Raw genomic sequence first — 25,887 nt, 5'->3', positions numbered from 1 at the left:
ATATAAAATATGTACATTTTAACATTTAGACTTAAGGATTGTATGAAAGCCAGTCTATATTACTAAAAACAATTAAGCAAACAATTAAGATTAGTAGCATAGTACAATTTTGGGTGCAAATTCAAGCCACAACAAAAATTAGTTTTGGAAAAAAAGAATGCAGTTATGATGAAAAAGAGGGATTAAATAAAAATATCGAATAAGATATAAATTTTAATTATTTTAATAAAATCGTTTAAAGTGCACAAATATTTAACGTATTTGATTATAAACATCAAATATAATATTTAAAAAATTATAACAATTATTTGGAATAGAAGCAGTTTCAGGGAATTGTGAACAAATTTCGAAATTTCAGATTTTTTTACATTTTCCCCTGACTTTTCCCGGTTTTCATGATCAATTTCAATTTTCCTGGTTTTCGTGGTTTTCCAGGTTTGTGGCAACCCTGGTTTAACAGTTGTATTTTCACGTCTTTGGGACGTTGGCACACCCATTGACGGATCTAGAACTTTATCAAGGATGGCCATTGACATATGAAATGATTCAATTATTATATTCAATAAATTATATTCAATTATTTAAATTATTACGTTGAAAAAGTATTATTTCTAGAACATTTATTTAAAATTACATTAACACAAAAAAATAATATAAGAATTTATGTTTTATATTTAGGAGTTTCTTAAATTAAGAAACATTTTTAGAATATCAAAATTATTATTAAACATTTCGAAAATATTACAAATATATATATTTTGTTAATAACAAATATTTTTAAAAAGAGATTCCAAGGAGGACAATAGTTTCCTCCTCCCCCATGAATCAGCTAGTAGGAACATCCTAAATACTTCCAAATACGGAATTTGTTAAATATTGAATAATCTAAATTTCTGATGGACCGTGTACATGCGCGATATTTTCCTGGCATGAATTTTACGCGAGAAAATATTCTACTTGCTTAAAAAATGAAATGTTGCTCGTTAACATTGTCCGTAATAATATCCTATATTCATTTATAGAACTTATTTCAATAGAGATATATTTTAAATCAAATTTTAATTAAACTCGATAATAATACATCTCCATTATTTTGAAATTCGAATATAAATTATTAAAAAAAATGATCTTTTAAGTTTGTATGATAACCGTTTCCATTTATTAATAAAACTTCATTGTTCTCGAACGTGAAATTATTTTACATTAAAAATAAAAAGAGTAGAATTAATAAGGAAGAAATATAACGTTCACATCATAAAAATTTCTCAGTTATTCAGTATTGAATTGTAGCCAAAAACTCGAAACATTCTTGCTATTAAAATGGCCAAGAAAGTATCTCATCGTACTCTCAATTATACGATTCTAACATTAATAAATTATATTTCCGGAGCTCATTCATCGCCTTCGTAAGAATTTTTGTAGACAGATTTTTTCCTAGAATATACGAGACCGCGATACTGCGTGACAAGTCGTATCAAATAATTACGGCGCGGCGCGGCGCGGCGCGGGGCGGGGCGAGCTCTCTCGGAAAGTACGAAGCGCGCGAGTGGACGCGCGGCGCGTTACGATTCCGCTCTGTAACGAGGAGAGAAGAGAGAGGAAGACAATCCCATTTCCAGAGCGGACAATCTTGTCACCGACTAATGGAATGTAATAGAACGCTTGCCAGTCACCGCCTTGCCCTCTCGCCGTCCTTCTCGTTCCCGTCGCGTCTTCTCCCCTGAACCGTCGGTTTCGCTCGCCTCCTCGTGCCTCCGACGCATCCGCAGACTTTCCTCTTTGTCCACGCGCTTTGTTCGCGTTGCGAGAGATACGCGCGCGATCGCGCGCGGCTCCAGAGAGAAGGAGAAAGGGGAAAAGAAAGAGAGAGAGAGAGAGAGCGTGAGCGAGGGCCTTTCGTCGCTATTTTAAGAGATGCGCTCTCGCCCCCGCATTTATTTCCGCCGCTTTTATTTCTATATATGCCGTCGTACTTGAAATTAGACAGCTGGCGCGCCGTAAAAAATCTCGCGGCGCAGGAAGATCAACTCCACGCGTCGAACCGCTGCTTTGTGTCTTGTATGCATCTCATGACGACGGTAATTTAAATATGCCGATGTTATGACTAGCTGCTGCTCTGACGACTCTAGCTACTTAAAAATCTTTAGTTGTGAAAATAAATCTCCCCTGCTGTATTTTTTTCAAAAGGAAAAAGGAAAAAATATGATCATCAGCATCATATGCACATCTCGTCCTGATAAAACGAACAACAAAGCGAAATCGTTAGCATTAACAATGGATCACGACACGGCAATAACCCGTAAACTCTGACATTTCTGAAGAAAATATCCATGGAAGCTTTAAAATTTATTATCCATGGAAGCTTTAAAATTTATTATCCGAAAATATGGTTTCTTGTTTGAGTTTTATTTGAAACTGAGAATGCGTTTAATATTTACATTGTTAAAAATTATGTTATACTGAAAGCATTATAATTAAAAATTATTATAATTAAAAATAGTCTTGTTAATTCAACATAATATTTGATATAATATTTGATATTATATGTTTCGTGAAATACTATTTTGTATGTGAATTAATAAAATTATTTTAAATTAAAATAATGCTTTGTTAAATTAATATAAATATTTTTTTACGTATAAAATGTGAAGATCTACTTTAATTGTAAAAGATACCTACGTAATTTAAATTAATACATAAATATATTCACGTGTGTATATTTATAAACTTTTGGCTTCTTTCTTATCCCTTCTTCTCTTTTTCTTTCATTATATTTGTGATTTATTGACAGTAGTATTGCGGTGAGATTGAAACTTGATAAAAATGACTGTAAACAAGAATTGAATAATAAATAACTATCGAATGTCATAAATCGCTAAAAACAAAAACTAAAAAGTAACGGGTGACAAATGATAACTACGTTATTCGAAAATGCTGCGCTCGAAATTTTGACATATCTTGTAATGTATATCTCATCCTTCACAGCTGCGAAAGACGACAATTTAATTAGCTTGCATGTTGACTTCGAAGAATGAAATACGAGCAGAGAAAAAAAGACGAAATTTAATACGAAGCACGAAAAAATCTTTCTTCATAATATTTCAATTCGTATCGCTGGTAAATATTAACAATTATGTTAATTATTTTTTATTACGTAATTAATATACCTTGATATTAAATTACTAAAATACACTCAACGTTTCATTTTTACTAAATCAGAGTTTAAAGATCAGTCTTCCAATCAAGTTTGTGAAATTTATGTCTCCTTAAAAAGAAACTTAGAGAAAAACTTATAGAAAAAAAAAACTATAGACAAAAGCAAAAGAAGAGGCAGGTAATAAAAATTATATTTAGAAACGTTCGTTATCGCAATGCGAGTTACGTGCTCGGGTCTCGATCGTGACTGACTTACCCTCCTACCGTAACAATAACAGCGCTCCGATAAAAATAACAGTCGCGATAACACATTGAAGAAAATTCAAATATATACTAAACACACTACAAAAAACAGCGATTCTTGTAATCGTAGGTTATATTTTTTAATATTATCGAAACAAGTTCAAATAATATCTTTGAAGAAGGTAAAAATAAAAACCGTTCTATACGGCGTATATCGCAGAGTAATATGTATATCATACAAAAAAATTTTTTACCATGTACAATTTTTATTTTTTTGCTCCACTGAATCGCGTGATATAAGTAACACAGACACGAACTAAGCACGTCGTATTTCACGCGCAGTTAGTACGTCCCAAGAACAATGTGCACATTGTTCGTGTCTGTGTGCACAAACTCTGTACACATAATTTGCATGAACCATCGCTTGCAAATCTTTTACTGCGTCTCTGAAATCATGCAAGTTTAGAACAATGGCAATAGAGAAGATAAACAGGAGGTAATAGATGTACAATAGAATCCGAGTTATCGAGACAGAATTTCGAAGTCATGTTAATTTATCACCACACAGATTCGTAAAAATAACAATTTGATTTCTATTATTGGAATCTGATTGCATTAATAAGAATTCTGATTAAAAATGGATAAATCAGAATTTTCTAGTTAAATTTATTATATAATTCTACAGTGAAAACAAGATTATCAAATATTAATACATATTTCTTTGAATAGTACTAACAAATTAATGATTTATATAATAAATATATATTTTTAGTAAATATTTACTTAGAACTATACAAGCAAATATTTATTAAAATTTAGTATTTTCTTTTCATATTAAAATTTAGTATTTTCTTTTCATATTAAAATTTAGTATTTTCTTTTCTTTAGTATTTTCTTTTTGTAGTTGAGATAACCAGAAATCTGATGTACGATCAGAATTTTCTTCGTTTATTTTCAACTAGAAATTTTTCCTCAGTATAGCTGAGATAAACATATTTCATTGGTATTCGATAAAACGAAATTAGTTCGGTAAAAACCGCGGGTACGACGCAGCATTGCTATCTATAAATAAGCATGTGGAAAGAATGCAATATTGAACATTTGCCGACCCAATGTTATATTTTAAGCAAGGTCTATGGAAAATCAATTGTTTCCAGTTAGACCATCTCTTTAGGAATTCTCAGAAATTCTGCAGGGTCACTTTGTTACTTACTGATCTTTTTCATACAAACAAGTGCGTGTGTCCAAAGTTTCTCGAAAAGGGATTTTTCGTGAAGTCTCAAGACCAAAGACATAGAGCATCGACTACGTCATCCGTGTAAAATTGATCGGTAAAAGGGAGATAGGACACGAAGAAGACGGTATCTATCTTTTTCTACTCAATCAATTATAATATGTTGAAGAAAAGACCTGAGAGAAATATCTATCAAATGGTCAACAAAAATGGGAGAAAAAGAGTGTGAAGACGGTCAATCTTGTTCTAAGATAAAAACTTTTTGATATTTGTAACTATAGATTACTTTAATTATGATTATGACTATTATAGTACGAATAACTATATATGTTATTCTATCAATCAATATATGTATATAGTTTACAACCGAAAATAATTAGAATTATAATAATATGTAATTACAGTTGCAAAAACCAAAAAATTTTTCTCTCAGTAAAGAGAAAAAGATTGACCGTCAGCTCTCTCTCTTCCATTTTTGTTGACCATTTGATATACTATTTAGATAGGAACGGAGCAATCCATGCTCTATATCTTTACTCGAGACCCAGGGAATAGTTTCATTATTTACGAATTTGCCTTATCGGAATGGTTTCGAAAAGACCCTCGTTCTTGCTCTGCTTTGCGATACGAATGAAAATCGATGCGAAAAACACGGAAACAATACACGTTTCACCTTCAGAAAAGTCGTTCCCGAATTTACGACTGAGTTGTACAATGCATTTTTCTCGACGACAAAGCAAACGTTACCGGGAAGTATTGTAATTCGTAACGCTCGTTGGCAATGATGATGCCGCGGATTTTCGTGCATCTGAAATGTCCGAGCGATTCTGAGGGATCACCTATACCGCAAGTAATATCGCGTAACGGGATCGATAATAATATCGAGGAAATATCGTGTTACGTGGATAAGGTACAGAACTACGATGCATGTCGCACGTGGTGTTGTAGCGTGTGTTATAGGGAGTACTACTTAAGTACTATTTAAGAAAAGCGAAGAAGACCAGCGATATTATTGCATGTCGAACGTCAAATTGAGGTTGCGTTAAACGGTACGAAACACGAAAAATTAAGTCTACCATACGTGAATCAATTTGTAACAGCATAAATATAATGTTACTTATTAAGACAAGATAAAATCGATAGTTATTGACACAATCCTATCTTGAACATTCGTGAATACATTCATTTAATAATGCAATCCCTCGAGAATGTGTACATATTCCTATAGATTCAATTTAATACCAGAGTTATAATTAATTCTATACTAATAGGCAATTCTATCCTTTCGCTTTTATAAAGACAGAAACGGACTGAAGGAAAGATAAATTCTCGATATATAGTATGAAAAATAACGTAATGATATAAATATAAAAAAATTAATGAATATTACCAGCTGACCTTGAAATCAAATTTTGGAGCAAAAATTGATTTAAAATATAAATCAAATTTTGGAGCAAAAATATTAAAATATTTTAAATAATATTAGATATAACAAATAATATTAATATTATATTAATATTAATATTATCATTATTAATATTTTTTCTAATATTAGAGGACGAAATTACTTAAAATTATGAATACAAATTTTTAAAAAATCCGCACAATCACAAATTTGATAAAATTTCCATCATTAAATTGGTCCGGATAACTTTTCCAAAAGAGGAGACAATCTCGTTGTGACAACGACGTATGATAATCGCGAGTTAGTTTTCAAATTATCTAAACCGACATCCCGAGCGGAACTTCAATATGTATGACCGTGTTGCAATAGTTCTCGCGTCAGTAACTATAAGAATGAATTCCAGGATATACCATTCCGGTGAGTCACTCTTCATGAATAATTGCGTCGAGTGACCGATCATGCTCGACGATAAAAACTCGCGCCGCGTTCACGTCGTTTAATCAGAATACTCTAGAATCGCTTAATTTGCGATCGACATTATTTACTATGCATTACCGATCGCATCTGATTGGCCGCGTGACTTGACGATGGAATATCGAGAATTTATCATTGAAAAAAATTCCACACATTGGCGCCAATTTATTATCGACCGCTTGATTGCAAACAGCGAGTAATCAGACTGAAAGTAAAAACAGTCACGAAGAGGCGAGTCTTAAAAGACTCTTGCGTCTCTTAAAAGAGAAATTGATAACGCAGTTAAGTTGAAATTTTTATCTATTTAACTTGTATGTACACTGAAAAAAAAATACTACACTTTAATAAATGTTTATTTAAATAGTTCTAAGTGAAAAATAGTTCTGAGTAAATATTTACTAAATGTAAACATATATTTATTTAATACAAAAATCACTAATTTCGTTTAACTTTCATTTTTTATTAAATATTTATTTACTGTAAATGTTTACTTTTATTTAAAGAAATATTTATTAAATTTTTCTTCAGTATATCTTTTACGTTACGCAATATGTGATTACGTTATAATTTATTATTACGTAAAAAGATCCTTTCTTCGTTAATAGAACCAAAAAGGTGGGCAGCATTTAGCTTTTTTATTCAATGTAAATGTATTTTATTTATGTATTTACATTCTTCCCTTTCATTCCCTTATTCACAATAATTACCGGATAGAAAATACAATTATTTTAAAATATCTTCCAATTATCAAAAATTATTCTAAAATACAATTATTTTATTATAAATATTACAATAAATATTACCCATATAATTAAGATATCATAAATATATTTTAATAGATAGCATATTTTTTAAAACTCCTCGCTTACTCGAATCCAAATATCTTTTATTTATATTCACATATACATATCGCAGTAAAATGTTTACTAATCTTGTAAATCAAGTGATATCGCAATATCTTGACATTTAACATTTACACACGCTTCTTGAACGAAAAAGATCATCATTACAGATTGACGAATATAATTTTTTCACAAGAGCGTTTGATAATTCATGTAAAACGATTTATAACAAGCTATCGACTGACATGTGTCAGTAAAAATATCGAAAAACACTTCGGGGGTGAGGGAAGATAAAAATTCCTTAGATGAATTAATCGGATCGGCAGAGAACGTAAATCATCCGGCCGGCATGCATAGCGATTGGCATGACTAGAAGGAAAGAGGAAACGAGGGAGGAGTAAGGCGCGAAGAAGTAATTCCGTAGTCGCGCGTGCACGCTTGGAGATTGTTTTCCCACCAAGCATCGGCAGCTCGTCAATATGTATCGCATTATTCCTCGCTCGCCGGTGCGTTCGAGGGCTGTCCGTCTAGCGATATACGTGCGACTCGCGTACATTACTATATAAAGTGAGCACCGGGAGGCCGCATATACGTTCCTCTTTATCGCCATCGTCGCGTCCTGCCACGGGAGGCATGCTTTTATGAATACCGATTTCCATTCCGCACCCGTCGCTCTCGCGGTATCGAATTATTGACGCAAGGCGGCCTTTGGCACGCGCTCGAATAACAAGCGCGATACGAGATTCTTGAAGTGGCGGATGTAACGCGAAGAACGTTCGGTAATGAGCGCGAACTTGACGATTGATATTCTTCGTTAAAATCAAAGATAGAACATGGACTATGCAGCCATTCGTATGCAGTGTAAAAAAAAAAGTCCGAACAGATTTAGCCACGGAGATTTATTCACATTTGTGATCGTGTGGACTTCTCTGAAATTCGTATTCATGATTTTACGTATTTCGTTCAGTAATATTAGAAGAAATATTAATATTAATAAAATTAATCGATAAGAATGAAAGAAGTAGGACGCGAAGATGGCTACTTTCTATCTCTTTCTATTCAATCACAATATCTTAGAAAGAAAGGGAGATTGATCGCTTCATTTTCTCTCTCTCTCTCTTTCTCTCTCTCTCTCTCTCATTTTTGTTGAGCACATTTGATATTCTATTTAAATATAATGCAGTCCATATTCTATGTCTTAATTAGAATGGCATTTCGTAAGAAATTCATTCGTGTTCTTTCGCAAACTTTGACGGTTTTCACACCGAACAACCATAACTGTGAATAATGAATTTGTAATTGTCCTTCTTGCACGAAATCAGAATTCTATCGAATTAATGCTCACTTAGATTTGGTGGAAGAATTTGTCTACCTGCAATTTTAAAGTGAAATTCTTCAAAAGTATTTCCTTAATTTCCCTTAAGGGAGAACCCTTTATCAAATAATCTACAAAACTGTATCTAATTGTATCATATGAAATTGTACTTTATGAAAATGTTAAAGAAAAATTATTTAGACAAGGAATTATTTAAACACGTATCGCAAAATAAATGTACTGTTATTGTTATGTATGCATGTGTATCGTTCACTGATTAATACAATGACTGTCATTACTGCATGTTTGCATCGCGATTAAGTCAATAATAGAATTGCTAACTCACAACTAGCGTTAAATAATCTTTGTTTGATTTGCGTGAGACTTGAAAACTTTATATAACAAACAAAAGCAATTTTATCTGTTCGTTTTCCTGTCAATACACATATTCTGCATTCAAGTTTAGAAATTAATATCATCTCATAAAGTATTGTATATTTAATTGCTAATCATATCACTTAATGATAATTGATATGTTTATAAACTTCAACAGGCGATTTGAACTCACTTTATAAATCTAAGAGAGAAAAAAATGTGTGAAAACAAAAAGAAACATATCAAAGTTAATTTTGTTGTCAATATACTGATACGAGATTTTTAGGAGAAAAGAGAAAACATACTAATTAAAACTCGTTTTCGCAGAGGAAATAATTCTTTAATCGTGATTCGATCAAGTTGAATTTTAACGAAACATGCATGTTACAAGCAACATTTGTGTCATGATACGCTGATAAGAGAGATACATGTAATTAAACATGTTTAATTAGAAGAAAAAAACTTGTATTCCAATTATAAAATATGTTGAAAAAAATCATAAACTCATTTAAGATAAAAAGAAATTATAAAAACTTATGAAAAAAAATTACTTAAAAAATACCTTGCAATGAGAGTAAACTTAATATTAATATTTGAAAAAAATTAAAATTTCCTCTAAAGGATTCGATTCTTCCTGTAAAAGAAATGGACAGCATAGACAGTAATTATACTCCATAATTTTGATCTTAGTTTTAACATATTCGTGCGTGAGACTTAAAGTAGCAAATAAAATACGTAATAAAAGTTAAAAGTTACGGTAAACGACGTCCGTTTTGGAAGGAACGAGATAGATCCCACACATTTTCCGGTAAATATACTGTAATATCGTTAAAATTATGATCGTGACTAGGGGAACGTTCTCATATCCATTCATCCATTTCCGCGGATATTGCCGTGTCATAAAACGGAATACGTTTGACGTGACGCCAACGCGCGTAATCGCGAATTCTTCGCTGTCGTCACGTGAAATTTTATTTATAAACTTTCATCCCGCTTCCTAGTGTCGGATTAGCGGGATAAGAATCCGTGGTGGCCGCGTATACGCGTACCTAATGACGCGTGTGCACCAATACGCGCGCGTGCTGCGTGCACACGTACTTGTACGCGTACGCGGCTACTTGGTTGGCAGGTGAGGAAAATATGCACCTACTTTATGGTTGAGGCAGGTCGCGGCTCTTTAAATCGCCGGAAACGTACGACTAGAAGAGGAGAGACGCGCGAACGAGCAACCGAGCGAGTCAACCGGTGTGTTCCTGGCTTCCTCCTCCACTTCCCCGTTCGCCTGACATTGTATTTTCGCTGCCTTTCGAAAGCTTCTCGGAAAGGCACCGTCGCCAATAATCGCGATCAACGCCGTTATCCCACTGTGCGCCTTAAAACAGGTTGCGGCAACGACGCAGTTGGAACGCATATCGACCGCGTGTATCTGTATGTTTTCTTTTTTTTTGTCTCGCTGGTAAAAAGAAGGAAAGGTTGATTCCCCTTCCCCCTACCGGGTGTTCCTTTAATTTTATTTTTCTGTCGAATATTGATTTTTTTCGATGAGATGCTGTGCTATTTTTTTTCGCAATAATTATTTACAGTTTTTAAGATGCTTATTAACATCAAGTTAAGCCTTTTAAGAGATGCTTAATTATATAGATAATAGATTAAATTGATTGTTAATTTAATTTAGAACTATTATTACTTCATAGGACTGATATCACTATTCCACCTTTGTGTTTCAAGATCGACAAATAATTGTGTATTGTATATATTTACAAAAAATATTAAGCATAAAAAAAACCGTCTTGATCAAATATAGCATTTTTCAGACCGAAAGTGCAGACCGAATTCCGACAAAATCGCTGTTTTACCGATTCAATATGATTTAGGCCCGATTGCATTAACGTTACTTTAACTTTAAGAAGAGCTTAAAATTCTCTTTCTCTCTCTCTCTCTTTCTCTTAACTTTAAAAAGAGAGTTTTAAGCTTCGTTTAAAGTCAAAGTAACATTGGTGCAGTTCTAAGAACTAGAAAAAGATAAAAAATCGAATTGAAATTAAAATTAAACTACATTATGGTATAGAAACGGATATAAATCTAATTCTAAGAACTCGACGTCGCGTTACAACTGAATCTCTTGTAATCTATTAGTCTGTAGCCTCTAATTTCATAAGTACAGATTACAGAGCTTTTATATATCAAGCAAATGTTATCACGACTTGACAACTCTAGCTCTGCCATTGGAGACTAAAAAATAATAAAAAAGAACTTAATTTCTCAATATATTTTATCGACCTAAATTCTACGCTACAGACTAGTATTAATGCGTGTACTTTAATTTTAAAAAAGGATTTCCAAATCTATAAAAATAATATATGTAATATTATTCTACGAAAATAATTGCATTTAACCAGTAAACCCGACAGCTTTATGATTCCCTTAAAGTCACCACAGGTAAAAAAGTTTTAGTCGTAATCGTAAACATTTCGACCAATCATGGTCGAGCATTCTAAAATGTAAAACCACACTTTTGACTGTGATTGGCTAATTTTCTTACCATTTTACGGTTACGACTAAAATTTTTTTACGTATGGCTTTTAACGAGATGTATAAAATTCGCGAAATTGACTTTTAATTAACAAAAGTGTGACAATGGAGATCATCATGATTTCTAATGTTGCGGTAAGTCTTAAATTAAACTTTCATTAACATGAAGCAGAACGATAACAATTTGCCTATTCATTAGCATCTGTCGGCACGTTTATAATCAAAAAGAAACAACGAATAAATCTAGAACATCACGTGTAAATATACACCACTACTGTACTTCAGAAATATCAACAACGGAAATACATTCTCCGATTAATGCTGATCTATGTCTCGTATAAACGTTGATCTCGTGTAAACCGGAATGGCCGATCGCAGATGGACGTAAAACGGTTCACTGTATCCGATCTATTCACTCAATAAAGATCTTCGGCTTCTCTTATCCGCAGCTATAAACCGCGACGCCTTCGTTCATCTTCCCCGAGAAAATTATTGTTTCCATGTACATAAAATCCATAGCATTTCTTGTGCTACTCGCGTGTATCTTCCCTCGAGAGACGACGCCGTTCCATAACGGTTAAAACATTCGGTTCATAACCAGTGGGAGCATCGTTCGAAGGAACGAACGACGGTGGGAAAAATAACGTCGGCGGCTTCTTCTAAGTTAACCGGGAGCACTTTGTTTTTTCTCCCGTAGAATGCTGTTTAAATCCTATGAGTCAGCTAATTTCATGGCTCGTTAAGTTGCGACCGACCCAACCCGTACCATAACTCGGTCGGTGTTGATTATGTCCTTTACAGTACTCTTCGGAAGGAATTCACAAGCATTGTGCAGTCATTTAAAATTGTAGAGACAAGCAGCGTTGGTATGCGGACTATACCTCCGATCGACCCTTTTGTCGGATATTTGCGTCGTGGATATCACGGAAACGTTAGATTCTTTAGGAAATGATCAAAATTCAAGATCGACTTGTTACTTAATGAATTTTACGATGTACATATTTCTCTCTCTTAAAAGAATAATATTAAAATAATATTAAAATTATTTATTAAAAAAACAAAATTATTATAATTATTATAAAATAATTGGTATATATTACAAAATTATAATAACTAATAATATTATTATAATATACTTATTAAATAGTAATTTCCAAAAAAAATCACAGTTTAACAGAGATTAATAGCTTTTAATTATCGTTTAATAAGGAAGAGAAAAATCGAAAGATTTTAATTAGAGTTGTTGCAACATTGGCGTATAATCCATCAAATATTATTATATATCGTGTACATTCACCGTTAAAAAATTTTCTTTCGAGCGTAAACCACGATGATTTACGCCTATGCAATGACCGAAGGTCAAAGATGCGTGCAGCTGTACCGAGCGCAGCTCCGAGAGCCATCTCTTACGCCGCCCCGCCCTTTCCTTCCTCGCCCTTCCCTCTTCGATAAGTCAGGATGAACCAGGCTGGCGGAAATCTCAACACAATTTTCTTGAATTCTCGATAATACACAGGGTGTTTGGAAATCACGCACTTTCTCATTTAATTACGGAATTTTTGATAACTTTGAGCGAATTCGTCTTGTACAAACACAAGAGCTATTAAAGTAAATCTCGAAACAAACGAACTTAAGAAGAAACTTGGAGCAAAATTGAATATGCGTGCGATTTTATAAATTAATAATAATAATTTTGTAGTAATTATCATAATTATTATTAGGTGTTGGAATTAATTCGTAGCGTTTTTAATGAAAGAATGTTATTTATTTCACATGAGCATTAAAAAATACATTAATGAAAGTACTTCCCATCACTTGTAAAACGCTACGAATTAATTCCAACATCTAATATTATAAAGCAACAATTAAAAATAATGTGATTCACAGACTCTCAATATTAAAAATAAATATTAATAATGAAAAACAGGCAAATGAGAGCACAACGTAGTTGATATTAAGGTATACAAATTACAATAATATTTAAAAATATATGTATTTACTCCATGATAGAATTCGTGTCACATTCATTCTTCTAAAAATACGTATGAACGTTTCGCTTCATTTTATACTTAAGCCATCTTTAGCAAGTTTACAAATTAAATAAAGATAACAATACACTCTTAGTAAACTAAAGATGACTGCATAGTTCAAACGTTCTGAATGTTCCTTCTTGACAGCTAAGTGACTGTTAATTAAGTTTGATTCGACAAGAAGTGCGTTGACAATTAATATCATTATGAAAGAAGAATGATTTATACTTTTGTTGATAGTAGACAATGTATCCACTTCAAGATGTGCATCCCAAATTATTATTTATTGTTATATTTATTATTACATTTATATTTATCATTATAAAATATGCAAAAATTTCTGCAACGACATTTCACGAGATAAAAATCTTACACTGTAAGATCTTACACACTCATCTTGTCATATTTACTGGTTCTCTCGTTACATTCTGAAGTTGCACGAGACATCTAAGATCTGCATCAACGAGATGCGTTTTATATTTTTAGTTAGACGACGCCGGTGGTGGGAAATGACAGACGGGTGCAAAACACGTGTGAACATTCTGGGACGATTAACGGACGGATGCTGCACTTAATAATTTGCCAATTGTTTCTACATCATAGCGTGGTATTAACCGGTAAGTGTAGCGTACTATGAGTACCGCACTTAGAAAATTATTTTCTTCTTATGGATGGATTACGCTTGAAATCGCTTTAGTGTCCTATAGTCTCGTCTCCATTCTTCTGCCTGGCATCTTCGTCGCTTTTGTATCTTTTTAAAGTGCTTTTCTTACTATTCTTTCCTAACAAATGGAATTTCGATGCTGGAGGTATGTCCAACAGTGTACGAACCTTCTACAAAAATATATATGCTTGAAGTAATCGGATGTTCTCGGAGCGCTATTGAGGACGCAAAATCCTCCGTTTATCCTCGTGTTGTTCAGCAATACAGGATTGTCATAAATTCCCCATCCTAACATTCTATAACTTTCCCCTGATTTCCATCACTGTTTGGACTTTTAATTGTTAAGTTGGCAGTGTTCCAAAACTACATAGGTGTTGATCTACATATATTAAATTTCTTTAAGAGTTCCAAGAATAACTTTTAACTTTCCAGAAAATTTTGCAAAATTTCTTTACTTTTCCCTGATTTCCCTGATACTTTTTCAATTTCCTTTCCCCGACAATTTCCTAATTTCCAGTTTTGTAATTCTATAATACATCTAAAATCCATTTCTCAAATACTCTCCTGGCTATCGCGGGAAATCGAATGGGAATGCGGAAGAGAAAGAATTTGACGTTCACGCGATTTCATTGATTAGTTGTGCTTAGTAGTGTTAAGAAAAAGCGGACAAAGCCGCATTCCTTGAACGACAGTAACACACATTTTAGCGTCGTCCCGGCCATTCCGACGAAAGTCTGAAACGTTTTGCTTTTCTCCTCGCACGATAACCATTCAATGGCAGCTTCATCAAAGAGAGAAACGCACTTCTTCGTGATATATTGTCGCGTTTAGAAACGAAGAAACAACGAATTTAAGCGACGATTTATCTTAAAACATGGATGACCTCTCGACATTTCGCATCTTTCATTTCTTTCCTGATTTTTCATTTTAACTTATGATAACTCAACTTGATGATAATCTACACTGTGAGAAAAATTTTTTGTATTTTTGACTATAATTATATGTTATAATTATGATTATTACCGTTATAATTTAATTATTATTACTAATATCAAAACAATAATAATAGTAATAATTATAGTAACATCATTATTATCATAATGATAATTATAATAATATGTAATTATAATCATAAATTCAAAAATATCAAAAATTTTTATCTTAGTGCAAAAATTGTATTTTTCTAACTTTGTTTAAACTGAAATTAAACTGATGATTTTTTAGTAAAAAGAATCTAGTTGCATTAATTGGAATGTTGATTGAAAATGGATTAAAATTTTCTGGTTAAATCTACAATTATAATTCTAGTTGAGGTAACTAGAATTTTGATTGATAAGATTATCTTTTGGTTCGTTTAGTTTTATACGTAAATAACTTTTAAAGATAATATTACCATCAGGTTAGTGATATTATCAATCATAGCACAAAAAAAACATAATTTTATATTATCGTCAGATTAAGTGAAGTTAAGTCTGAACCACAAGTTTACTAGAAAATGAAAAACCGAGTCGTAATTAGTAACTTTTTACAAGTCACTTTCCAAGTTTATCCGAGATATCTTTGATGCAAGGTTATACGTTCTTTTTTCGGTAAAAGTTAAAAACGAAACTAGGATAATATTATATAAAGATCCTTTCCTTGAAGATAAAAAAAAGTCTCGTTCAGATATAGGGTGGATCCCCTGCTATCTCCAGGTCACAGAATGATGTCGGTCGTTTTAGTAACGAGATGTCGATACGAAACAGAATCAAAGAAACATGAAGAGAAATATTTCTCAAAAATGACATGTCCGTTAGGACGCGCGATATAACCGTTAGCATGTCCGAAATTGGTCAGCTTGATCAATTGATCTCGACCATTCCACCCGTTATTTGTAGCTATCTTGGTAATGATTAGTTCAATAGGAACTTCCTCCGTATTACCTGTGACCTCTTTTCTTCCAATTCTACCATTTCGCGATTGGAACGGATATTCATTGAGAAAATGCAGCGAATGATATCTCATGGCACGATATTATGGTAAGACAGCTGCCACTTCTCGGCATGCAGTTATGGTACATGACTATCGATTGAAAAGCAAAATAATTAATTAACGTAGAGAATTGTGATATTCTTGGATGCTAAATGTATACGTTTAAAAGAAATTGTATGTCGAAAATATTTACCTCATGTATATATTCGATTATATACACTGAAAAAAATACTAAATTTTAATAAATATTTGTTTGAATAGTTCTAAATAAATATTAACTAAATATAAATATTTAATTATTTAGTACAAGAAGTAAGAACCATTAATTTGATTTAACTATCATTTTTTTGTTAAATAAATATTTAATAACTGTACTGTAAGTAAATATTTACCCATTATTATTCAAAGAAATATGCGTTAAGATATTAAATATTAAAAATCGAACGAAAATAGAAAGTTTTCAGAAGAGACTACAATTATAGTTCTTGAATGAGCGATAAAAGGTCAAAAGGCAAGTTAAACTTCTAAACTAGAACTGTAAAGAGATAAATTGTGTTAGAAATAACGGATTTTTGCTACACGTTCCTAGAAATACGAAACATTTTGCTTCGAATACATCGAAGACAGAAAATAACGGAGTTTTCAAGAAAGAAAGATGCAACAACTAATATTGTCATGTAATTATCTGCGTTCTCATTACGTTAAAATGAGTAATAGCTTCTAATATCGGTATAAATTCTATACGCTATTTATAGCGAATCATAAATAATCTGTACAACTGATCGTCTTAGAGTCGAAAGTATCAATGATAATAGCTATTAATCACACTGGCTTCAACGTTGAACGAATCTTTTGTCCAGATTAGATATGACAGATTTCTTGAAATAAAACGTGTATTGATGAAATCGTTTTCTCTAAAATAAGATTAGATTAGAGATATTTGTTTAAAGCTTCAAAATTTAAATATGACAAGTGTCTTAGAATATAACACATATTGATAGTATTGCTTTTTCTCACAGATACCGATATCTAATGTAACTTATAGCATTTTTTTTCGACCGTAGCACGTTTAAACCGATCTGGATTGGATTAATGATGTTGCATGCTCTACTATTGGTAGAGCATGTAACGTCAACCAATAGTAGAGCATGTCATTAATTCAAGTCGATTTAAACCCGCTACGATTGAAAAAGCTATTAATTTCATCGGCAATAAACCTAGATTGGATTAGGAGCATTTCTTTGAAGCTCGCTCTAAAACTTCATTGAGAAAGGCTGTAAGAGCATCACGAAAAACTTTCCCTTTGTTTAATATAGCAACTCTTCGCCGCTCTTTTACGAAGGAATGACGTTATGTTCAACAGATGTCGAGGTAACGATTCGAAGGGGTAGGCAAAAGCGACAATATAGAAGGAAGACAAATGTGTCACGAGGGTCGATAACCAGGCTAGAGATCACCGGCGCGGAATTCTGCGCGGAATTACAACTACGGAAAATGTATCTTTGCGACAAACAGTTACATAAATTCTCCAAATCATTCAGGATTTTTTTTCTTAGCGCAAAGAATATTTCAATGAAATATTCTACTTGGTTTGAGTGATAATTGATTTATGAGAAAATTCTGTAATATTTACAAATCACGTTTTGAACGATATACTCTTACATTGAAAAAAATAAATTTTAATAAACACTTGATCGAGTAATTCTAATTGTAAATATTTATTAAATGTAAAAACATGTTTATTTTATATAAAAACAATTAATTTGTTTAATTTAATTATTATTTTTTATTGATCTAATTAAGTAAGAGAATTCTTATATCGATCAAGACAGAACTTAGTGCTTAAACATTTCTGTATAAATATATCTGATTATATATATATATATATATGTATAGATATATAAATATATCTGATTCTGTATTAAAATCTAGTAATTTTTTTTCAGTGTACAATAAAGTTTTAATTCGAGGATTAATTGCAATATATTGAATTTATTTAAGTTGACAGAAAATAACTGTAAAAAATGTCAATCATAATTTTCTGTTGAAAACAGACCGTCAAGCAGTCGAAAGGAAGTGGGATATACATGATACCTTCGTTTATGTGAATCGGTACTTCTAGCCTGCTTGCTCAATATTGCGAGAAGAGAAAATTCGTTTCGAGTTTCGTAGACAGACCTGGTTTTCTACCACAGTATCTTCAATGTAAGACACGTAAAGATTCAAATCATCGTCCGCTAGAATCTCGCGGCTGGAAACGTTCCGTATGTGTTACAGCTCGCCGTGATAATGAAAATGTGAGAAGCCCGTTAACCCGCCGCTCCTAAGCTAACGACCACACAGCAGCCGACAATGAAGATACAAAAGCGAAGCGGCGAACGAATTCTCAATTGGCCATTATTCCGATCATTAGCGATGATTTTCGCTCACAATATCATCTTAATGAATCGCGATAATTAAGTGAACCGGGAGCGAGGGACACGTTATCTCGCTGGGAAGAATTTCAACTTTCGCGCGAGAAAGCATCGTCGACGACAACGGCGAGCAAACAATCGATTTTCGCGACGATTGGCGAGGGAGAGAAAGAGGATTTTACGATTCCATCTATCTTCAAATCAGCGAGACAATGACTGACGGTGGAAAAAGCAAAAAAACTGATGGAATGGTCCCCCTCGATGACTTCGACGTGCCGATTATTGCATCGCGTTTCTCAGAAACTGAAACAAGCGTAACAATTCCGACGAAATGGATGGAACTTTCGTCTAAGAGCGTTTTCTTACCTCGTCTCGGAAGCGGGATGCCCTGCTTTCTATATCAATAAAATCGCACAGCGGAAAGAAAACGACCGATCGCTATAGCGTTCTCGGAGGGAACGTATCGCAAATAGACGGTACTCCGAAATTACTGCATTAAATTCCCGCTTGCAATTAATCCCCCGATTAAAAATGAGCATCTATCTCGGCATGCCATCTTCTACTTATTTTTTACGAAAATCGCGGACATGTAGAAGCGTAGTCTGGATAGAGAGATCAATTAAATCTAATGCCAAGATTGCTCCTCGGGAAGTAAAAACACGCCTCGCGATTAAAAGCATCTCGAGACTCCTTCAAGCGTGGTTGAAACTTGATATTGCAAGAAGCATAACAAGCGAATATTTGTGCAAGCATTGAGGATGTAATATCATGTTTTTCTTCCCAATCGTCGATTCAGAAACACAAACATATGCAAAAGGGTTATTATTTTCATTTGTATTTTCATACACTGAGAAAAAAATTATTCATTGACTAAATTAATTTTATCAAATTAGCAATGTTTTTTTTGTGTATTTTCATCAAATGTTTATTTCAATCTTAACCTGTATTTTATTAATAAAATACCGATGCATTCTGTCTTATCATATCAATCACATACAGAAAAACATCATTTTATTACTAAGAAAAGTGACTCAATTTACTTTATTTCTTTCTCGGTTAATTTCAACATAGATATTTTCTTGATAATAAATCTTAATCATTTCTTATTTCTATTTTAATTTATTTTATTGTTTAATTAAATCTTAAAATATACTTATTGCAAATTTAAAAAAAATCTATATATTATCAATATATACTCAAAACAGAGAATTTATTTTCTTTTAAAGAATATTATAAAATATTATAAAATTGACTGAAGAAGCGGTTCTATACATATAATGAGTAAATCGAATTTATTTTAATTTGATGATCCTGATAGAAGTATTAAATTTACTTATAGGATTCAGAATATTTTGAATAAATTTAATATTTGCGATGAATTTATAACAAATTTGCGGATGTACGAATTTGTAAAATATTTGAAAGTATTATGATTTGTGCATACAGTATATTTTTCTGTGTATAGAATTTCGATCATATGATTGGACATCTAGTTATCTCGACCAGAATTCTGATAGATTTCAAGACATAGTTCAACAAAATTACTTTCGGATCTGTATAAATAGCTAAATTTTTAGATATATATACTTCTGATTTGTTCATTTCCCATCAAAATTCCAATTAATGCAAGTAGACTCTTTTTCCAGTATATCATTACGATTTTTTTTTCAACTTTTTAATTGTAATTCTCAAAAGAAATTTACAGAACAAAATTCTCCATTTTTCATTGGGTTTACACCTAGGTCGAAGGCACAGCTTCGAAAGTTGACAGCAGCCGCCATTTTGAAGCGGGAGGCCGTCTTTATGCGTGCATTTTTATCGTACGTCGCAGCAAGATAATTACGCTTACGATGTCGCGATGCGCACTCGAGCACGTACGCCGAGATTATACCTCGACTGGAAGAACATACGGACAATCCTAGAGAGAACGAAATCGTTCGAAGAGAGAGTTGTTAAATATAGCATAAAAATTGCTACCAATTTCTCGCGACAGAGCGTCTCTTTTTATAACCCCCATCATTCGTGAAATTTGTTTGCGTCTCGGTGCGTCTATTCAAGTCGATTCTCGCGGAGTTTAATTCAAAGACAATCGCGAGATAATTCAGGGACGTAAACAGGCTCCTACTCGAGTCCGCGTTTGAAAGATCAGAACGCGTTATATGAGCGTTGCATTTCCTTCATCCACACTCTGGTTCCCGTTGAACCAGAAACCTCTAACATAGTCTGGTCACGGATAATTTTGTCAAAACAAGAGTGAAAAAAAGGAGTGATACATGTAAAATTTTTACAGTAAATTTAGAATAAACTTCTATAATAAACATTAAAACTTTTAGAATTAACTGTCACCCTAAAAAGTGAAATTTCACTCTTAACGATTGAAAACTGAGTCATCCTTTTTCAAGAACGACTCAATTTTTATCCTTTGGAGTGAGATTCCATTCCAAAGAATTTAGAGAGTACTGTTTCTCTTTATGTATGCTGTTTCATTCTAACTTAATAAAGTTAACAAAAATGACGGGCTAATGAAAAGTTGTTCGTCATCTCATGGCCAGATTCTGTTAGGTTTCTACGCCGCGCGTGTTCATTGCATCTCGAGGCATCCAGACGACGTAAATCATCCCCCCGGTCGCGTCGTAGCGTTCCGTGCGGCCGACATTACCAGCCGCGCGGATTAAATCGCGACGCCATGTCGCCGATTGCGATGGTCGAGGACGGGGGATTTAAATCGCCACTCGACGACGATCCTGCTCGCTCTAATCGTCAGGCTAGGAGACGCGATCGGCGCGATTGCGCTTATCTACGACTGATCGGCCTCGCAAAAAGTACAGTTCAATTGCCGAATTGCGAATCCGTGAATTATTGACTTCTGCTTAGTACTGTATAGCGAAATTGGCTGCATTTAGCGGAAAAAGCTTTGCAACTTATATAAATTCTTTAACGTGATTTATTTACTCTCTAAATTCTTTGGAATGAAATCTCACACTAAGGAGGGATTGAACCAATCTTCAATCAAAAGGAATGGCTCAATTTCCAATCTTTAAGGGTGAAATTTTACTCTTCAGAGAGTTGGAGATTTGTGATTTATGGGCTTTTACAGCAAATTATTATCTAAACTGTAAGTCTTAAAAAATTGATCGATCACAGTCGAACGTGAGAAGAGTAATCGACTATTATTTGTCAATCTCTTACGGTTTAAAGCTTAAATAATGGCTTATTATGGAAAGTTCATTAGAGATACATTCACATGAGCAATCAAGAGCAAAATCAATCATGTCAAAGAGTTTCACAATAATTGCAAAGTTGCATTTTACTGAATGGAGTCATTTCTTCTTTCTCCGAAGACAGGATAATTTTGTACGGTATTTATTCTACATTTGGAAAGCTCTTGGATTCTGAGGGATCGAGTGCGCGCGCGGTTCGAGTAGAAAGAGAGAAAGAGAGAGAAGCGACAGTCAGAGAGACTAGAATAAAGGCAATCGATCCTCCCTCACTGGGCACGCAGAGAGACCGTTGAACGAACGAACGGATAGACACGCACGCACGCGAGAAAGAAAATGCGAGGGGACCAATTTGGCTTACGTATAATCGGGGGAAAAAAAGAGGGAGAGAAGAAAGGGAGAGAGAGAGAGAGAGAAAAAAAAAATACTTGGTGACACTCACCTCGTACTTGATGCCATTCAACCGCAACCACGTCTCCACCTTGAGACCATACGGGGATAAGGACGGGAGCAGCGGCGTCCGCGGGAACTGATATAGATAAACAACGTCCTTCTCGTAGTCAGGGTGGTGCACGGTGCTGGCCTTCGCCGGCGCCGTGGCCGCGCCGGCAGCGGCGGCGGCGTCATCGTCCTTCTTGCCGGCCGCCTCGTCCTTCTTCGCCGCCGCGTCCTTCTCTTCCTGCTTGTTGTCCGGCGGCGCGTCGTCCTTAAGCGCCTCTTTCATCTCCTTCACGTCCTTGATCTCCTTGCTCTCGGGCCCGTTGTTCTCCGTCTCGGTTGCCATCGTCATTGTCGTTGAACGGCTACGCGTTTACGTTTCTCCAAAACTCTCGTTCTCGTCGTCGTCCCCTTTACCGTCCGGCCGGAGGGGAGGAGGGGGATGGGGGGGATGGGGACTACAGTCGCGTGCTTCTCTACTTCAAAACTCGTGCCTCCCTCGTCCTGAGAATCGCCGCCTCCGCTCGATCGCGCGTGCACTCTCCGATCTCGAGCCTATCTCGACGGTAGCGCGCACCACACAAACCGTACGCCAAGCACTCGTCGCTCGTCGCCGCTTTCTGCTCGCCGGCCGGTTCCTTCCTTCTCGCCGCCGCTCGCTACCTCGCTTCGTGCAGTCCGTTCTCCCCTTACCGCGCGCGCGCGTGCAGTGACGGCGCGCATGCGCAAGCGCCACACCCCGCCGTGGTCGACATATTTAATTGGTCGGCCACCCCTGCCTTGCGTGCGCGCGACGAACACGAACGAAGGGAGAGAAAGAGCGCGCGAGTGTCTTCCCTTTCCCCTCGTTTTCCGTGTCTTGGAATACTCCAGGAAAGTCGCGGCAACGTCGCCGCCATCGCCGTTGCAGCGGCTAGCGATGGCTTCGAGCAGGGCCGAGGGCATCGATACCTTCCGCTTGAAAGGGACGGTGCGCGCAGGGCCGTTTTTAGGGATGTGAATGTCCATGTGTAAAAAAATGTACTCGATGAAAACATCCTAAGACAAAGAATGGTAGGCACTAATAAATTTTAAGCATCTCAGGCGACACAAACTGAAAATAATAACGTCAATTGATTGGTTCGCGTTGCTTGAAGTCCTTAAAAATTTTTACATTTAAAACGAGATAAATATAGATATATAGGTGATGGGAAGAAAGAAAACGAAGATACCGAGTGTAAAAAGTACAAGCATAGCGAGTAGACCTAATGTTAACTTCCGCACTCAACGGTGGAAATAATGTAAAATGTTTGATTTTTTTATTTCTGCACTAAATCGCATTAGAAATTTCTTATTCGCTTTCGCTATGATGGCAAACATATATTTACATTTCAAAACTATACTAATTCAGCCACAGACTTATAATGTAATATATATATATGATGTTACGTAGCAAACATTGATATTATTGTTACAACATTGATACCGTTATGTTATTTTTAATTGACGTCGACTGGGATGCTTCACTTTGTTCTAACGTGATATATAATAACAATAGAAAACCAGCTTTGAACTGTTGTAAGATTCTTTAATATGATTGGTTTATACATTTGGATTCAGAGAGAATCATTAAGAGAAAAAAATTCAAATCACATAAAAGAATCTTTCAAAAGTTACTTTTTGTGCTGTGAACACTGTTATTATTGGTTGCATCGATGACTTGAGTTTTATTGTAATTTTTGAAGGATCGCTTTTGAGCATTTTGATATATGTTCTGCCTTTATTATCTTCGTTGCCCGAAATAGAAAGTAAAGGAAAAAAAAAACACAAAAAACTTAGGGTCTGGTTTATCCAGACAACCATATACGCATACATAAAGAAAATCATCCAGTTTACTGCTTACATAAAAAAAATTATTGCATTTCACGTGCGTCTTTATAATACAAATACGATTAGATGATCTTTTTATGCATTAATTTAATTTTTTAAAAGAAAAAGATGAAGAGTAAGTTAAGCAAGATTAAAGTTAATCTACATTGATAAAAATAGGTATTAAACAGTAAAACGCAAGTAAAAGAAATTAACATAAAGGAAGCAACTTTTATTACGTTATTTATGTGCCTTATATCTTTGTGATTAATACCGATTTGTTTACTGCCTCAGTTTTTTTATATGTCACAAAACTTTTATGTTTTGTTTCTTATGCTATTTCGGGCAACAAAAGCAATAAAGGCGCGACGTATAAAACGCATATTTCTCAAAAAGTACAATAAAATTCAAATCATCGAAATAATGCTAAAAATTGACATTGGCTGCGTTCAGAGAAAGTAGCTTTGCAATTGTAAAATTTTTTAATGTGGTTGGTCTTGCCAATCTTAGTTGATTTCTGTTAATTTTTTATACTTAATCTAAATGTATAAACCAATATTAAAGAATTTTATACAACAGTTACAAATATCATACTGCAGATTATTCCAGTAATATAGCAGCAACATTGCAATGTTGCAGCAAAATATTGCAAATGTTGTAATAATATTGGAGAAACATCGCAAATATTGCAGCAATATTGCTGCAAACTTCTGTGTTGCATGGGAAGTTGCTTTCTCTTAAACGCAACCATTCTTTCTTTAAGAATGAGAGAATGGGAAAGAAAGGAGGTCAAAATTTTATCTAACAATAAGATAAAATTTATTCTACTTTTTAACAATAAACATCAAGTTTCACCGTTTCACGCGCGCATTGACTGCGTACAATCAGATTTAATTGTAGTAAAAACTGTCAAGTTGCCACAGGTCAATCACAGAGCCGTATTAGCATCTTAAAAGACATTACTTAAAACGCTCTTAACTTGATTTCTGCATGTGGAACTATGTTAAAAAAATTTTTTTAATTTAATTCAAGGGCACCTTAATAAGTAATTCGTATTAAAAAATTCACTTTTTTCCAAATTTTGACTATTTTCCCAACAAATACATTATATGTACATCTGATTTTAAATATCAATAGAACTAAATAATTTCAATGGATATATTCAAATTTGATGTATAATAGATTACAATGTACATAGAGTCCGAAGGGGTTAAATCGAGAAGAAACGTTGAATAAGTGCCTATAGGTGAAATCAGTGAAATGCGGCTACGACTCAGGGTGCCGGGTCTCTAATCGCGTTCCTGGGACCATCGTTCTATCGACCGAGTACGGAGGATCGTTCTCGAGTGCGTCGGACGAGCCGGAGATTCGAAAATCGGATCGGTCCCATCGCTTGCGCGTCCCGGGCCGCGCCGATGCAACGCGTGCGCGTTGGCGTTTGCACGCGCGGAAACGTGGCAACGCCGCGTGTCAAGCGGCGCAACAACGAACCCCTTTTCACGGGTTACTTTTTTTTCCACACTCTCTCTCTCTCTCTCTCTCTCTCTCTCTCTCTCTCTCTAGCCGATGGACTCCTATTTGGAAAACTACTTGCCGGAACTTGCGCCGTCCGCGAAGCGCAAGCTCGGCCCGGTCAGCTTCGATGCTCTCTCGTTCTCTTTTTTTACATTCTCTCCTTCTATTCATCTCTGTTTCGTCCTCTCTTTCTTTTTCTCCGCCATCGCCCAG

At 34.5% G+C, this 25,887-nt stretch overlaps 1 protein-coding gene across 2 annotated transcripts in view; it reads right to left on the bottom strand.

Moving 5' to 3' along the window:
* Positions 1 to 22,933, bottom strand: part of fax (failed axon connections) — a 36,817-nt gene extending 13,884 nt beyond the window's left edge. Inside the window, exon 1 of one of the 2 annotated variants that reach the window (XM_011053550.2) lies at positions 22,316 to 22,933. In XM_011053550.2, coding sequence (XP_011051852.1) covers positions 22,316 to 22,663 — 348 coding nt within the window. In that variant the 5' untranslated portion in view covers positions 22,664 to 22,933. The remainder of the gene's footprint in view (positions 1 to 22,315) is intronic. The other variant, XM_011053551.2, reaches the window with a different exon arrangement.
* Between the last annotated feature and the right edge of the window lie 2,954 nt (positions 22,934 to 25,887).

This window comes from Acromyrmex echinatior, chromosome 8, assembly GCF_024713525.1.
Source record: "Acromyrmex echinatior isolate Ae372 chromosome 8, ASM2471352v2, whole genome shotgun sequence".
Lineage (NCBI taxonomy): Eukaryota > Metazoa > Arthropoda > Insecta > Hymenoptera > Formicidae > Acromyrmex > Acromyrmex echinatior.
Note: the sequence above shows the minus strand (reverse complement) of the source record. Positions and strands in the feature narration are given on the sequence as shown.